A 17,829-nucleotide genomic window follows, 5' to 3' on the forward strand; every position below is an offset into this window, starting at 1 on the left:
GTTCCGACTCCTCAGCTAGCACCTCCTCTAGCTGGGTGGCTACTCTTTCGGACTAGTTTCCTTAATGATGGCTCCTGGACAACCTGCATGGGGATCACCTGAGAGTGTGAAAAGGCAGATTTCCAGGCCCAGCGTCAGCCCCACAGAAGCAGCCTCAGTAGGGGTGGGGCCGTGGCCCTGTCAAGCTCCTCAGAAAGGCACTCTGACCTAGAGCGGTGCACTGTTAAACAAAGCACTGGAAGGCTCTAAAGATGATTACAAACAGCTGCCTCTGACAGCTATCGAATCTGAGGCATAGGGTGACGACTCCACTACAGCCTGGGAGCTGGAGTGCTTTCTCACATACTTCAGTCTGCTTAAGCAGCAGAGCATGTCGCCTTGTCCTGATGCATTCGGCCGGCTCAGGTGGAAAAGGAGATTAGGCTATATAAGGACTATAGAAACTTTCTGTTCTTGACCAGAGACTCAATCCAAATTTTTATTTTCTAGGGGTATAGTCTGAAATTGGTCTGTATTTTAGTGAAACTGAACCAGCCTGACCTGTGAACACACCTTAATCTTTTCCAAAGCCTATCTTAACATTTTATATTGCTTATCTTGAAGCCCTAAAGAGGGTGTGTTATGTATGACATCAAAAAGATAAGCAGAAACTTAGTGGGAAGAAGTCAGCTGAGGGTGTATCAAATGATAGAACCCATGCTTATTTACATCATAGCCTTGAGCACCTCACAAGGTCCATTGTGGGAGAAGGGTGAGCCTTTTCTTTAAGCAGGTAGGGAACTTAATCAGCAATAAAGGAGACAGCTTGACGGAAGAATCAGTAATTTCTATATGTGGAAGTTTTACTATGTTTCACAAATTCTTTGACATACCCATCAAAACATGGAGTCTAATTCCCTTCCCTTTGAACAAAGGCCAACCTTGGTGACATTTTTAACTAACAGAATGTGATGGACAAGGCTAGGTAAAAAAAAAGAAGACAAGACTGCTTCTGCTTGCCTCTTTGTCTTAGAATGCTTCTCTTAGAACTTGCCAGCATGTTTTAGGGAAGCCCAGGCTGCACAGGGAAGCCAAATACAGGTGTCACTGAGCTCCCACCATCAGCCCGTCAACCATCACACCTGGGGGAGCCTTCCGATTGTTTGTCTCGCTTTTGTGCCACTCCAGTTGACACCAAGGGGAGTCAGGTGAGCTACTGCTGTTGAGTTCTGACCAAATGCACATCTGTGAACAGAAATACCATGTTAAGCCACTAAATTTGGGGTGGTTTGAGGCAGCAATTACCAGAATGTTCTATATGTTAACACCCCCCCCCCCCACACACACACACACACAGGATCATTTCACACACTTATATGTTTCCCAACTGTATTGGAGATGCTCATAATATCCTAGAGGAAAATACTCTAAATGAAGTTGCCTGGTAATTTGAGATTTCTGCATGATAAAATAAGTTAGGTATCCATTAGTCATTAAATGTATTCTTAAATTGGGAGCCAGGACAAAACAGCTACTCCAAAACTAAACTTGGCTTCCAGTGGTTTCGGGAGTGGAGAAAGGAATTTGGCTTTGGGCAGGCTCTGTTCTGGGAAGTGACTTTCATCATTTGAATATAAATTGACAGGGTAGCACCCAAATAATCCAAATGTGGTATTAAAGTGCTTCGTGCAAATACCTTATTTAAAAAAAACCCATTTGGGATATTTCAGCCCCTAGTAATGTGGTATATTTATGGAGGGTTGCTGGCAGAACTCTGGTTCCAAAATGAATTCATGATTAAATTTGGGGAATGCTGCAGCTATCGATCTATATATGTATGTCCCTGTAGACTCACAGTGCCTGAAGAACTGGAAACCCGGTGGTTGAGAAGTCTGTTTTACCTTGAAGAAAACCTTACACTGTTGTTAGTTGTCCATGGAACCACTAACATCTTGAACCTGGATGTGGCCTGGGCCACTGGTTTTCAAACTTTTTTAAACTAGGAACCCCTTAACATTCTTAAATTGAAGACCCCAAACAGCTTTGGTTTATGACGGTTATATCTACCAATATTTTCCATATTAGAAATTTAAAAACTTATAAAAATGTATCAACTAACATTTCCACTTATAGCAAAGTTGAAATAAGGGAATCATATTTACCTTAACAAAAAAGATGTGAAAAAATATGGTTTACAAATATATATATGGTTTTTGTGACAATGGACGACAAAGGGGAGTTACGGGGAAATGAGGTCAGTGTCCTAAGATGACTGAAGCAATGCTTTGAGAGTTTTCAGATGCAGCGCGACGGGGAGAAGACCACCGGGTTAAGGAAACGAAGCAGGGTCCGGCGGGACTGCAGAGCTGCACAGAGAACTCAGAAACGCACCCATCATAGCCCAACACCTTGCAAGTCTTCAGCTGGGTTCAGAGAGCTCATATATGTGAGGTTGGGGAAGGGCCTGGTGCTCCGAAGGAGCCGGGAATAATACTTATTCCCACCGGCAAGGTTGGGAAACATGACTCGTGGGGCTTTGGATGGAGTGCCCAGGTCTTGCCTTAGTGATGAGGAATAAATAACTAAACTGAACACTGCTCTGGTTCTGCCTAACAAATCTTAACAGCAAAACCTAAAGGATAAAAATTTCCAAATAACTCCACCCCAGAATAAAGTTCTGGAATTTTTATAGCAATACAAAAATATCCAGAAATTCAATTCAGTGTCTGGCATCTCAAAAACTACCAGGCATGCAAGGAAACAGGAATATGACCCATAATGAGTGAGAAAAATATCAAAACCAGCCAAGACCTGACAGATATGAACTTAGAAGTATCCAAAAGAAACACTGGGAAAGAGAGAGAATTTAAAACATGAATTAATAAGTGAGCTGTAAGACAATCTCAAGTGGCCTAATATATGTGCAACTGGGGCTTCTTAAGGGGGTGGGGGTGGGGGGGATATGTAGAGAAATAACTGAAAACATCTCCAAATTTGATGAAAACTATAAACATCCAGACCCAAGCAGCAGAAGCAACAATGAGGCTTTCTGGTGCTTCAAATGAAAATAGTCCCTCTCTCGGAGTACTAGAGACATAATTTTTCAATCCAAGTAACATCTGATGACAGATATTCTAGTAAAATTTATTTGAGCAAAACATCCCTAAGAGTCATGGCTAGTTTTCTTGAATTTGTGACTTAGCTAACCAAGATCAAGGGTAATTCTGAATGTTCCACTTGGAATTAACAGATTTTTCTCTTGAAGAAATTTTTTTTATTGATTAGAGAGGAAGGGAGAGGGAGAGAGATAGAAACATTGATGAGCAAGAACATTGAGTGGCCCCCTCCTGCATGCCCCCACTGGGGATTGGGCCCACAACCTGGGCATGTGCCCTGACCAGGAATAGAGCCGGCGACCTCTTGGTGCATGGGTCGATGCTCAACCACTGAGCCACACTGGCCGGGCAGATTTTTCTACTTTAAAAGTAAAATAAAGATATTTAACAGAAAACTCTTATACCAATAACTTCATGAAATTGAAGGTTTACTTTCTGACAAGCAGCTTGGTCTTTCTGTCCTGGTATGTACTTACTTCCACTCTGTAAACTCTTAGAACCAGACATTTATATCATAGGTAAGATCTATCAATCTGGGAAGAACTTGGAGGGAGGAGAGATGTGATCAGATGAGCAATAAAGAGGAGAAAACTACCTACCGAGAATGAAACTGATGGCTTACCGTAGAATTTATTCTTATATAGTTGTTCAAAATATCTCTACTTGAGCTCTAGGTAGGTCCGGAGGCATTACTTCCAATATTATTAAATAACTATGAAATGAGTATTAGTCCAATATTAAAATATTTACCACTGGGTCCTCAAACCATAAATAACGTGAACAACAGAAAAGCATTCCTTCATAATTTTTGTGTTTTTGTTGTAAACCTCACCCGAGGATACTTTTCTATTGATTTCCAGAGTAGAAGAGAGGGAGGGAGGGTGGGAGATGGAAACACATCGGCTGGTTGTCCCCCGCAAGGCCCCGTGGGGCTGGAGATCGAACCTGCAACCCATGTACATACCCTTGACTGGGAATCAAACCTGCAACCCTTTGGTCCACAGGCTGACACTACCACTAAGCCAAACCAGCCAGGGCAATTTTTGCTTTTTAAAATTTTCAAATAAAGAAGCTTTCTTTGTCATGCATAGCTTTTCGAGTAATTAATATCAATGTTTGGTAGGTTTAATTTTCTAATATTTCACTACCATGTCTTTAAATATATTAAAACCTGGAGATTCATACAGTCCCAGAGGATCCTAATTAACTCCATAGAATCCAAGATTCTTACAGAAAAGTTTATTCTCTTTATTAAAAAAATAATTACACACACAAATACACATAAAATTGAGGAACTTTTTTTAGAATGCCACCACCATCTTTTACTTTTGCCAATTTCTAGTCTTGCCATTGAATCCTAGTTGATTCAGATATAAGTATAAATCTTTTTTCATAGGTACCAGTGTTTACCAATTTCTTGAAGTGAATCAAGCGAAATAACAAGCAAGCACACACCTAAGAGTCAATATTTATTCTGATTAATATTTTACAAAATTTTGACATTTAATTTATGTAAGGAGAGCTAATTTATTAAACACTTTACAGGTTCTTCTTTGCACAGAGTAACACGGTAAGTAGCAAAATAATACTTGGCACAGTTATAAATAAAGGAAATATAAAATAAAAATATTGATGGCTTAAGCATAATGATGCTATTTTATTCTTACTAATATTTCAAAAAAATTCCTGGGAACAACAAAAATATGAAGGGGAAAAAAAAGAAACTCCGAAGAAAAAGTTCCTGTTTCGGAGCTGAAAAGTAAGTCCCTGTTTGTTAAAGGTGTCCAATTAAACTGACAGGAACTACTTCCCAGAGGCTCACCTTCACACACGTTTCAAGCAGGGTTAAGCTGGTTCCATACACAACACCCACGAAGTTCTTCCTCAGAGGGTGCGCCGCTGCACGGCTGGCTCCTGACCACTGACCATTTCCGAGTCACAGCTTTCACTAGTACTTGGAGATGGTTAGTACTAAAGCATTAACATTGCTAATATTTCCCATGTTATTATAATGTAGAGGGTTTTTTTTTTTTCTATTTAACTGAAAGACATCTCTTTTGCACTGAAAAGAATATTGCACCACAAAGAACATGGTAACAACACTCTTACCCAAACTAGAAAACCACCATAGTATTTGACTGTTAATAAAAATGTATTCAATAAAAATTGCAACTGAGTCTTCATGTGAAGTGGCTCAAAATACAAAAAAATTAAAACAAATTCTAGGCTTTTATAAATAATTGTGAATTTAAAAATTATGTAAAGTTTGCCTCAATTAGTAGTCAAAACTAGCAGAGACATTTGTAAAGTTAACCAGTTTTTTCATTCACACTCTGACAAATGGCACAATGCTAATGCCACCCCACACCCATCTCTTCCCCTTTTCAAATATAAAGTATGTATGCCAATTTTCTAATATTAAAACACATATACTAAGGGTAATCTTTCTGATGTGCGACTTATGGTCAAAGGAACTACTATATAAAAATGGTACTTGGAAATACTGAACATCAACTATGTACATTTTCACTGCTCCTCTTACTAAGGCAAGGGGCGAGTATACCACTAGATTGCTTTAATACCTGTAATCTGCATTTTAAAGGGAATACTAATTTTACCAAGCATCAGACATGCAGTGAACTTGCAGAGTAAAATGCCTATTAACAGCAATATTGAATATCACTAGAAGCTCATTAGTTATCTCCCTTTTCTTTTGGTTGGAAAAAATGAAATGAGCAGCTTTAAACACACTAACACATACAGACACAGAAAACTATTTGATAAATTATTTATATACAGATACACAATCTTTACACTGGCCTAGGATCTGTCATCAGTCCGACCACACTTTTCCCGCCCTCCCCCAGCCCATTCCCTCTCACGGTTTCCCACAGGTTGCTCGAACCACAGTTTGCTACAGCACTTAAGAGGACTAAGTCAAGTCTCACTCTGTAAACAATATTTATGGAAGCAGTGACTGATAGACCACCATGAGTATGAATATGCTGCAACAAAAATTGATCAGTGCATTATCACGTTTAACAATAAAATCTTTTTGAAATTCAGATAACGGCATTAACAGATTTAAAAACATTCAATATTGAAAAATTAAACTTGGGAATTAAATTCTTTCTGATAGGTCATATTTTTAAAACTAGAATATAGTATGAGCTTTTCTTTTATTCAGATGTGCTATATACAGGGATCATGCTCCATCGTTAGCTAAACTCCTTCATTTAGTCTTTATTTTACAGCTCAGAATTTAAAAAGTATATTCATTTCTCTGTTACTGAGAATTTTACATTAACTTATTCTGCCTTTTCTTGAAAACACCTTAACTGTTAATAATGAGACTGTTTGCACATCAAATTAAATTCTAATTTATGCTTTCCTGGATAGTGTGTGATAGTATACATTGTATGAGGTGTATCATGCACTTAGTAGGGCTTTTAAAATTGAACAAAATAGCATGACTTACTATACTCATGCAAGTGTTTTGTTATCAGACCGTAAAATCTCAGAGCAAGGTTACTACAAATTATTTCACTAAACCAGAAATATACCGGCACTGTAACAGCTGAGAGCAATATAATATTGTTAGCACATTTTTTTTTGGTGAACATTATTTTCTTGTGCCTTTGAAGACACATTAGAGAAGATCCCTAATAAAACCACATGATTTTCATCACAGTATTTACATGTACATTCTGAAACGTACATAATACTAGTCTGAATCAATTTAAGATAATTCTTGTGAAATTAAATGCAATACTATTAGTAGATTGTACCATAAAGTTTAGCTGTATACCATAAATTAGTTTTAGCAAGACTCAAACATTTCTGATTAGTTATCTGTCAACAGAATAAGTTCACTCTTTTTTGTGAAAAATGTTATGAGAACAAAACCAAAAAGTTGAGTATGTTGTGAATTCCCACATTAAGAACCATTAAAATTCTTTTAAGATCTTTACTCTTCCTGGGACTGGCAGTGTGTTCTGTCCATGTTTACTTTTGTTAATAAAAGTGTTGAAAAAAAGACTGTAAAATTCACGGTTAGCCCTACATATAGCATGCTACTGTTCAAAGGATGTGGATTCGAGTGTGAGAGAGACACGGACAGACACAATTTTCAGGCACCACTTAGCAATACGCTTCATAAGATAAAGACGTCGCTACACAAGCTGGTACCCAGATCCTGATATTTGGTCATATTCTATTGTATACTGCCTGGTCCAGTCCACGATAACAGGACGAAAGAGGCCACAGCATCGAAATTCAAAGAAGTCTATAATATTCCTTATACATCCATGGCTAAAAACAAAAACAAAAAAGAAAAATGTATTAGAACAATGATTTAATATATGAGTTTAATATAATTTTGGTGGTAAATATATTTTTTCCCTAAACTTAAAAACCCAGGTTAGTTGCCAGAAAGAACCTGTTTATGACTCATTAAAATATATGTGTATTCATGTTTCTTCACAGCTTGGCCAATTCTGGTTTTTCCTTTCTCTTTTGCTAATTTAATGGGTTACAGAATTGTATCTTAAAGTTATTCAAATTTGTATTTCATTCTTGTGTCATGTAATATTTTATAAAACCTTTCCTTGATCGGTGGCTCTTTGGCAAGGAAACAAACTACATCCAAAATTGAGAAAGTAAAAGACAAAATAAATACACATAGCATAAATTTGGCAGTGTACCTAAAATAATGATATAAAAAAGGAAATGTCCAGGATGAGTTCGGGGAATTTCAGAACTTCGAGAACCTTTGGAAAAGCAGTCTTGTTTCACACCTCATATAACTATTGTGCCTAAGGAAGAATTCTCAGAACTACCCAACTGACTCTTATTTTTGCCTTTAGTTGAAGGCTTGCGTGCTTTTCAGAAGCATACAATAGTTAATAGCACTGCAAAAGCTAAGGTGGTAGGCAAGTAGCCTGAGTAACACTCCACATTTTAAATATTTCACATAATGAAGAAACTACTGTTTCTTGGCATCAAACGGAATTCATTTTTAAAATGTATATATAAAGAATAGGAAAGTCTCTTCAATAAATGGGGTTGGGAAAACTGGACAGCCAATTGATAGAATAAAACTGGACCATCTTACACAATACACAAAAATTAACCTAAAATGAATTAAAGAAAGTAAGACTTAAAACCATAAAATTCATAGAAGCAAACATAGGCAGTGAGCTCCTTGGCATCAATCTCAGCCATGATTTTTTGAATCTGATACCATAAACAAAAGCCTAAAGAAACAAGTGGGACTATATCACACTAAAACACTTCAGCACAGCAAAGGAAACCATCAATAAAATGGAAAGGTAACCTACTGAATGGGAGCACATATTTGCAAATCATATATTTTATAAGGGATTACTATCCAAAATATATAAAGAAATCTTACAACTCAATAGCAATAAAAAAAAAAAAGCCACAATCTGATTTAAAAATGGGCAGATCTGAACAGACATTTTTCCAAAGAAGACATACAAATGGCCAAAAAGTATGTGACATGAAAAGATTTTAACATCACTGATCATCAGAGAAATGCAAATCAAAACCACACACAAGCTATCCCTCACACCTTTTAGAATGCCTACTATAAAGAAAGACTAGCAACAAGTGCTAGTGAGGAAGTGGTGCAAAGGGAACCTTGTGCACTGTTGGTGGGTCTGTAAATTAGTGCGGCCACTAAAGGAAAACAGTATGGAGGTTCTGCAAACATTTAAAGGTAGAACTACCATATGACCAAGCAATTCTTCTTCTGGGTATTTATAAATAAACCAAAAAGTGCTAACTTGAAAAGAGAAATGCACCTCCATGTTTATTCCAGCATTATTTACAGTAGCCAAGATATGGAAACAACCTAGTTGTCCACTGACAGATGAACAAATTAAAAAATGTAATATATACAGAGAAAAACACATACCATATGCTATCACTTGTATGTGGAAAATAAACAAACAAACCCCAAGCTCATAAAGAACGAACAGTTTGGTGCTTGCCAGAAGCAAGGGGTGGGAGGTTGGTTGAAATGGGTGAAGAGAACCAAAATCTACAAACTTCCAGTTATAAAGTAAGTCCTGGGTATATAATGTACAACATGGTGACCGCAGTTAATATCGTATTGCATATTCAAAATCTGCTAAGAGAGTAGATCTTAAAAGTTCTCACTATAAGAAAAAATAATTTTAACTATGTATGGTGACAGATGTTAACTAGACACATGTGGTAATCATTTTGAAATGTATACAAATATCAGATCATTATGTTGTACACATGAAACTAATATAATGTTACATGGCAATTATACCTCAATGAAATATACATAAAACTAGGCATTTGGGAATTTTGTGTCATTCAGAGGGTAAATAAAATTAATAACTTGTACTGAAAAAGTAGTTGCCCCAGAGCCTGAAAAATTTCCCTAAATATAAATTTCAACTGACCGTATTTTAAAAAAATCGTATTTAATTTCTCTAGATACTAATTTTTTAGTGAAAATTTATAAATTGATGGAAAGGGTAAAGATCAAATACTTGTATTAGATCAATAAAATTTGAATTGTGCAATTAAAAAAAAGTATCACAAATTTATATACAGTTAATATGATGAATTCTTTTAAAAAAATGTTTTTATTGATTTTTTAGAGAGAAAGGGAGAGATGGAAACATTGATTGGCTGCCTCCTGCATGCCCCCTACTGGGGATTGAGCCTGCAACCCCAGCATGTGCCCCGACCAGGAGTTGAACCAGGACCTCTCAGTCCATGGGATGACACTCAATCCACTGAGCCACAACAGCTGGGCTAATGTGATGAATTCTAAAGTTATGGTAAACTAACCAATGCTACATCTGGCTGATATCTAGAATTTAGTAGGATTTATAAGCTATTTTACATATTGCTAAGTAAAAAAAAAAATCCTATTTAATATCCTATTGTGATACCTGAACAAAACACTTCTCTTTGATGAAAACTGCTGAATTTGGTTTAGTAAGGAAATTTATATGCCAAAGGAAAACATTATATTTATAAATATGTACATACTTGAATGGGCTTTCAATAGATGTTGTTGTGACTTTAAAGTGCTTGTATCTTCTCGCATTCATTCTTTCATTTGTAGTAATACCTAAACACGATATCTAAGAGATAAAGGAAAGCAAACTGTTAACTGTCTGAATATTTAATGTAAATAACTTAATTCTCAAGAAGACCAGGATGGAGAGAAAAATGATGAAGTCTGGTTTTGGTTTTCCATGAGAGGATCATCAAGCTAATTTACATAATATCATTTTAACTCCATGAAAAGTAGCTAATTAAATGGGAAAAATATTTAAAAACAGGTTAGTTGTCATTGTGAACATGAGAGATGGACACTCTTTACACAGACTACCTCTCCATCAGCCTCTGTAAGAATGAGCTTTTTAAAAATCCTCAATTTAATAAAAGACAAATAATGACATTTGTTGGTAATAACCCATTACTATTAAAACAAACACAAATTAATGGCATCATCAATCTAAGCTCATAATTATATTCAATTGGAAGTATCTGAATCAGGAAAAACAGAAATAAAAAGTTCTGTCAAGAATAGTACTCAAAGTCAAAATAGGAAGAAGGAGGAGAGGAGGAAGAAAAATAGAAGGGAAAAGTAAATTAAAGTTTTATTCCTTCAAATGTAAGAGTAGAAAGAGGATATTCACTTCTAAGAAAGAAGTGAATTTTTAAGAGTGTTCAATCAGTACACTATAGAACAAATAATGCACTTGCACATACCTGGTACATCTGACACATGAGTAATACAGCCACCCACATGAAATGAAAAACACTGTTCAGAAACATCCAAAACATCCAAGGTGAACATGTGGCAATTTGAGTAATATATGTCCAAAATCCATCCTTGGTGTAAGTGGTCTCACAGTGGAGTCCCCAGTCTAAAATCAGAACAGAAGTCCTCACATTTACTCAATAATCATCCAAGGACCCTACGCAGACACTTGTGGTAGGCATCACTTAAAAACATGGTCTAAAGCCCTGGCTGGCTGGCTCAGTTGGCTGAAGCATCATCCTGTGCACCAAAAAGGTTGCAGGTTTGATTCCCAGTCAGAAATAAATGAATGAATGAATAAGTAAATAAATAAATAACCACATCCTCATCTCCCCACCAAAACCAAACAACATGACCCAAGAGTCTAGCTTTAATTAATGACTTTCAGTGCACATTTTTGAGACTCTTAAATAATCTTATTATATATTAATAAAAAAGGTAGGAGGAGGCTGTTGGGGGATGATGGAGCAAAAAAGAAAAAAGAAAACTCATGGACATAGACAACAGTGTGGTGATTGGAGCGGGAGGGAAAGAAAGTTGAGTGGAGGTAGAAGAGGGCATAGAGGGGACAAACGGTGATGGGAAAAAAAACAAAACAAAACAAAAAAACCCCATCAAATTAGAAATGGAAAGAGAAGCAGTCCATCTTTAAAAAAAAAACCCTGGCCCAGCGGTGTGGCTCAGTGGTTGAGCATCGACCCATGCACCAAGAGGCTGTCAGTTCGATTTCCAGTCTAGGTTGTGGGCCTGATCCCCAGTGGGGGGCATGCAGGAGGCAGCCAATAGATGTTCTCTCTCACTGATATTTCTCTCTTTCTCCTTCTCCCTTCCTCTCTCTCTAAAATCAATAAAGCAAAAAAAATTTTAATAAGAAAAAAAAAACCATGTACTGTGACAATATATAGTTTTTATTTGATGGATACTACATACATATATTTGAGGATGTAGCCTTCTGTTTTACTAGGTCAATAACAGAGGTTATTAGTATCTGTCAGAGTAGGACCAGGAAATAATCCTTCCAAGACTTATTTTTAAGTTGGGATCTAATACATCTTTATGCTAAGTACCACCAAGTACTGAGGCATAGTAACTAATATATTCATTTAAACTCTTTCTAAATTATGTTTTCAATGCAACAAAACCCCATAATTTCCTCTATGATAATTTTCTATATGATCAAGTGAATGATAACTTTTTTTTAATCTTCACTCGAGCCAGGATTGAGCTTCATCCCATGAACTGGGAGGTCCTGGTTTGATTCCCTGTCAGGGCATATGCCCAGGTTGCAGGCTTGGTCCCCAGTGGGGGGTGTGCAGGAGGCAGCCAATGTTTCTATCTCTCCCTTTCTTTCTCTAAAAAGTCAATAAAAAACCATACATATGTATTTTTTAACTCCTCACCTGAAGATATTTTTCCATTTATTTTCAGACAGCGTGGGAGGGAGAGAGGAAGAGAGAGAGAGAGAGAAAGAGAAACATTGATGTGAGAGAGACATGTCGACTGGTTGCCTCCCGCACGACCCTGACCAGGGCTGGAGACCAAACTGTAACCAAAGTATGTCATCTTAACCGGAATTGAACTCGAGACTTTTTGGTCTTTGTGCCGATGCTCTAACTGCTCAGCCAAACTGGCCAGGGCACAACTTACTCTTGCAAGAGAAACTTCCAATACATTTTAGTATTCTCTAGTAGGAAATAATTTTATGTTACTTTTCAGACTACTTCAAGTTCCCTGCAAGCTTAACTTCAAATATCTCTTACAAACTGTTTGGTAAGAGAGAATAACTAATACAACCATAAAATCTATAAACCAATAGAGTATAGCAAGCAAATGATGTTTAAAATGTATGTATTTAACCCAGAGGTTTTCCAAAGCCTATTAAGCCAACACATTTTTCAGGGACACACATTATTTATTTATTTTAATTTTTTTTTTTTAATTATTTTTTTTCTTTATTGATTTTAGAGAGAGAGGAAGGGAGGAGAGAGAAATAGGAACATCAATAAGCGAGAATAGCCCTGGCCAGTTTGGCTCAGCGGTTAGAGCGTCGGCCTGCGGTCCGGAGAGACCCGGGTTCGGTTCCTGCTAAGGGCACGTACTTCGGTTGCAGTTTGTCCCCGGCCCTGGTTGGTCGTGCGGGTGGCAGCCACTCGATGTGTCCCTTCATGTCGATGTTTCTCTCTCTCTCCCTTCCTTTCTCTCCCTCCTACTCTATCTGTACAAAAAATGGAAAAATATCCTCGGGTGAGGACAAAAAAAAAAAATAAGCGAGAATATCAATTGGCTGCCTCATGCATGCCCTCCATTGGGGATTGGGCCCACAACCTGGGCATGTGCCCTGACAGGGAATTGAACCAGCGATCTCTTGGTGCATGGGTCGACATTCAACCACTGAGCTACACCTGCTGGGCAGGGACACACTTTATTAAAAGGCAGTCAACTGATATTTCTGTTGCTTATACTGTATGTTGAACATGTTTGATAGTTCTATTATCTCTTTCTTTCTTTATGCTTCATTGCAGTGAGATGCCCTGAACCATAATTTTATTTTAAAGACATTTGTCATTATCATTTTTTGTTAATATGGTAAGTATGAGTATGCAAACATTTGTGTTTTAAGAAGAGAAAAAAATAATTGTACTCACAAGAAATACAACCATAAATCATCCAGCAGATCATAAAAAGTAAGAAGAACAGGTAGCCCATAAAGTATCTATGGTTGCCTGCACCTAAAGAACAACACAGAAGCAATTTTTTTTTTCAACTAAGAAAAACCTGGAAACACACCAAAGGTGTGGGAGAGACTGTCTTGAAAGGTGTGATACAACTTAGACAACTAGCATGCACATTAATAATTTTAGAAAATGTTCTTCCAGAAAATATTTTCATTAAAGTCTTAATATAAAAATGCTTATAATTACACACAAAGATGTGATGACTGTAATGATATTCATTCTGAAGGCAAGAGTCCCAATGAACCAAATAAGTCACAATTCCAAGCTTTAATGCAGTTTGCTTTGTAAGTTTTAAAATATCCCTATTTTAGCTTTACTTTTAAAAACTTTATAATCCAACTTTTCAAAGGCTTCTCCACGAGAGTCACACAATCTTTGTAATGTTTCCCTGCTGTCACCTCACAAGATCCCCAGGGCCATCTCTCAGATCACGTGGTTCATCTCCTCAGACGACCCCATTCTTGGACACTGAAGCATGTAGAGTCCTTATTTGTCATTCCCCTCTTCCTCTGTACATAGTATCCTTTCAAATATTCTTATTGCCTTACTTTCTCTAGTTTAATAAAAAAAATACTACCTGCTTCTTTTTTAATTTCACTATTATCCAATGAAGAAAACAGGAAACAGTAGGCAGCAGAAAAAATTGATAGAGAAATATCAATCTTTTCTAGACACTGATTTAAACTCTTCCCCCCTCTCAACTGAGTTGCTGTTTTGTCAACCCAAGGATAATTAGGGGTTGAGTGCAGTAAGGTAAAGGAATGAACTTTCCACTATCTACTTTATTATTATACTGTATTACCCAGAATAACTTAAATGAACAATATACTTAGAAATTATTAGTACAACTTACCTACACAGTTACCCACCCATGGGCAATGGTGATCAAATTTTGCTATACAGCGGTTGCATACACCACAATGTTTGGACCTCACTGGTTTCCGTATCTGTTAATAGGCATGTTAAAAGATTATAAAAGGCACTATATTTTAGAGAGGAAAGCAGAACATTTATTTTCTCAAAATACAATTGTAAAAAAATAAAGCTATATTTTTTGGGATTATACAAGGTTTCCAAAGATAAAACAAATCTCAACTGCAACAACAAAGTTAAAAAGGATAAGGCTACTCTAAAATATAAACTCTTAAGAATGGAGTAAAACCATCAATTTGCAAAAGTAATTAAGAATCAAAGTCCAATGTTTTTTTTTCCTGTTTAGAAGAATGGCAGCATATTTAATTCACATCTGTCAAATTTCTGAATAATAAAAACACAACTCTTTAGGCTTCTAAATAAAAATTTATTGTGATGAATGGTCATGATATTAATTGTTCTTTAATAAAATGAAATTGTTCTTTGTAAAAGGACGGTAAAGTTAGAATTGAATAAAAGCTTCTAGAATTCAAAATCATTTCATGTGAGTCTTCTCAAAGTTAACACATCTAGCAAAAACATAAGTGAACACGTCTCTTTCAGTGCCTCCTGAGACCTGATTCAGGTACAGCAGGAACCCTACTGAAATACACAGCCGTATCTAAGAAAGTACAACATACTTAGGAAGCTTAGTAAGTAAGCTTGCAAAACAAAATATAAAATATATTATTCAGCTTCTGACAGGCAGTTAGGAGATCGTGCTTATAATGTCTTAACTGTTAAAAGACGATTTCGACTGCTCCACTTAAGAGAAAGCAGTAGGATATATTAAACAAACCCTCAGCTACATTTCCTGTTCGGGAATTCACTTGTCAGTGAATTCTGAACTAAAGATTGACACAGGCTCCTGAATATAGTGTCTCCTCAGTTCACTTACAAAGTAATTTTTTTTAGAAAACTGTGATCTAGGTGAGTCTTCTTAAGGACTTGTTTATCAAAGTGAAGGATACCCATATAATGACAAATATTTTATTTATTTGAATCATTTTATAATATATGTTCTTACTTTACATCAAATTATCTATCCATAAGTACACACCTTACGATAACACACTATAAGAATTAGTATGACAAAAATAGTCTTGTTCTTGCCATTAAATATTTGTTTAACAATGAAACTGTACTGAGTGACTCTATAAAGAATTTGTTTGCCATATGGCAAACACATCAGCAGTGCATTCTTGACTTTATAGGACAGAATACTGCTACAGAACAGCAAGCTATAAATACATTTTATATGTTAAGAATGCCAGGCATGTAAAGTGACCCATTGTAAAGCACAGAAGAAACCTTTTTAAAGAATGCTTGAAAATAGCTCCCTAAAGTTGCTACCAAAAGTACAGCAGTATATATTTTGAATATTCAAAATCATGACTATTTGGTGAAAGAATGTTAAGTGAGGCAACTTAAAGAATCTGTAGCATTAGAGCTGTTTCAAAAACTGATTCCAAAACCCTAAACTAAGTTAATTAATTTATTATTACTCAAATGTTAAGACACTAGTTTAGTTGTAGTGTGTAACTTAAAGGTGTAAAAGAACATTTAGTTTTAGGTACAATTTGAGGATATTTCAATTTCCATGCAGAAAAACATGGTAACCATTGTAGTAATTTACAGATTTTTCACAAGAATTATAAAAATTAAGCCGAAAATAATAAAAACAAAAAAGTGTTATTCTATAGAAATTTGATGTCTATAATAAATAATGTCAACATTACCATATCTGATTCCATTAGTAAATATTATTTACTTTCATATATATCTTTAACAATTTTTAATATTGATAATACATTTCTCAAAGTTGCATACCATTCTGATATAGACAGACTGATGTAGTTAGAAAAATAAGAGTATTAGGGATCATACTAAACCTTTGATTTTAAAGACTTTATTACTTAGTTTTTTATTTGTTGAATTACATTTTAAGAGAGAAAAAGAATAAGAATGAATACAAATAAATGACATCTCTGAATCAGAACTACAGTCAAGTTCTACTGTTGGGGAATAAACACACTGGGAAGGAAACATCGTTTTACCATCTTTTCTCTTGTATCACTTTTTGGAGGGCATGAAATATGCTCAGCGAAAGAAACTGTTTTCCTTGTTCCCCACACCCTCTATGCCACTGGTAGGGGAAGAGGACAGATGGAAGAATGAAGAAAGAAAATACTACCAAACAGGTACTGCAGAATATACTGAGGTCCAGACTTCCTGTCTCTGCAAGTTCAACTATTGTCTGTGAATTAAAAAAATATATATATATTTTATTCAAAACTGAACAGCTATTGTGCCATCAATATCAATCAATAAACATGATGTTCATCTTTAATTAACCAATGTTTTCGGCTCAAATAAAATATTTTGTTCATTTATGTCTACTATTTCATCACAATAAATACAGAAATTTTGTTTCTTGGATATATGAAAAGGAAACCCTAAACTTAGTTATGAGAATATTCCTCTGAGAATAAAACTAAGTTATCTACCCAAAGAGCTGGTCTGTATAGGTTTTGATGATTAAGACATGAAAATAAACCTAAGTCCTGAATCTTGAGAACTGGATTATGACTAAGAAAACACGTCAACCCAGTTATTAGCAGTAATGTCTGAAGAATACTATAACATAAGAGTAGCAATCTCTATGTAGCTTAGAAAAGGGGAAATTAGGTCATAAAAACATGCCAGTTTTAGTCTACTGTAGGCAAAAATAACTCACCAGGATGTGTTTTGTTTTCAGAAACTGGATAAAATAGCTCTTAAAATAATCTAATTACCTCTAGTCTAATTCTCTACTTACATGACATCTTTAGATTATAAATTTGGCTTCCTAAGTACCTGTGTTACAGGTGAGGGGTGCCCTGGATCATATATACAAATATTTCAGTTATTGGGATGATGTATCTGTACTATCAACCAATTTATTGATCTTTTAATTTATAGTCATTCAACAAACATCTATTGAATGTATATAATTTGCTGAGGGTTTACAGAGATGTTTAAAATACTGTATTCACCCCTCAAAGTAATCACAGTAGCCTTATAAATAAGAGAAACATGAAATTATAAAATGTCATGTAATTATAAGGACAGGCATCACAAGAGCAACAACTATGCATCTCAGTTTGGTTCAAAACTTCTTTAAATTCTAAATAACAGTTTCTTCCTTTATACTCTACTATGTGCTATTAACTACCGATAATTTGGCAGTGAAATTAGTGACTAGTTAGAT

General features: G+C 35.8%; 1 protein-coding gene across 5 annotated transcripts in view; it reads right to left on the reverse strand.

Annotated features, from left to right (window-relative positions):
* Nucleotides 1-1,085: 1,085 nt before the first annotated feature.
* Nucleotides 1,086-17,829, reverse strand: part of ZDHHC17 (zinc finger DHHC-type palmitoyltransferase 17) — a 101,557-nt gene continuing 84,813 nt past the window's right edge. For 3 of the 5 annotated variants that reach the window (XM_036250799.1, XM_036250800.1, XM_036250798.1), the window contains 6 exons: nucleotides 16,774-16,836; nucleotides 14,521-14,614; nucleotides 13,578-13,661; nucleotides 10,881-11,038; nucleotides 10,152-10,246; nucleotides 5,117-7,406 (listed from right to left, as the gene is read on the reverse strand). In XM_036250799.1, coding sequence (XP_036106692.1) covers nucleotides 7,268-7,406; nucleotides 10,152-10,246; nucleotides 10,881-11,038; nucleotides 13,578-13,661; nucleotides 14,521-14,614; nucleotides 16,774-16,836 — 633 coding nt within the window. In that variant the 3' untranslated portion in view covers nucleotides 5,117-7,267. Of the gene's footprint in view, nucleotides 1,225-4,545; nucleotides 7,407-10,151; nucleotides 10,247-10,880; nucleotides 11,039-13,577; nucleotides 13,662-14,520; nucleotides 14,615-16,773; nucleotides 16,837-17,829 lie in introns of those variants that run through there. The other 2 variants (XM_036250797.1, XM_036250796.1) reach the window with 2 other exon arrangements.

The sequence above is a fragment of the Molossus molossus genome, unplaced genomic scaffold, assembly GCF_014108415.1.
Source record: "Molossus molossus isolate mMolMol1 unplaced genomic scaffold, mMolMol1.p scaffold_m16_p_10, whole genome shotgun sequence".
NCBI lineage: Eukaryota > Metazoa > Chordata > Mammalia > Chiroptera > Molossidae > Molossus > Molossus molossus.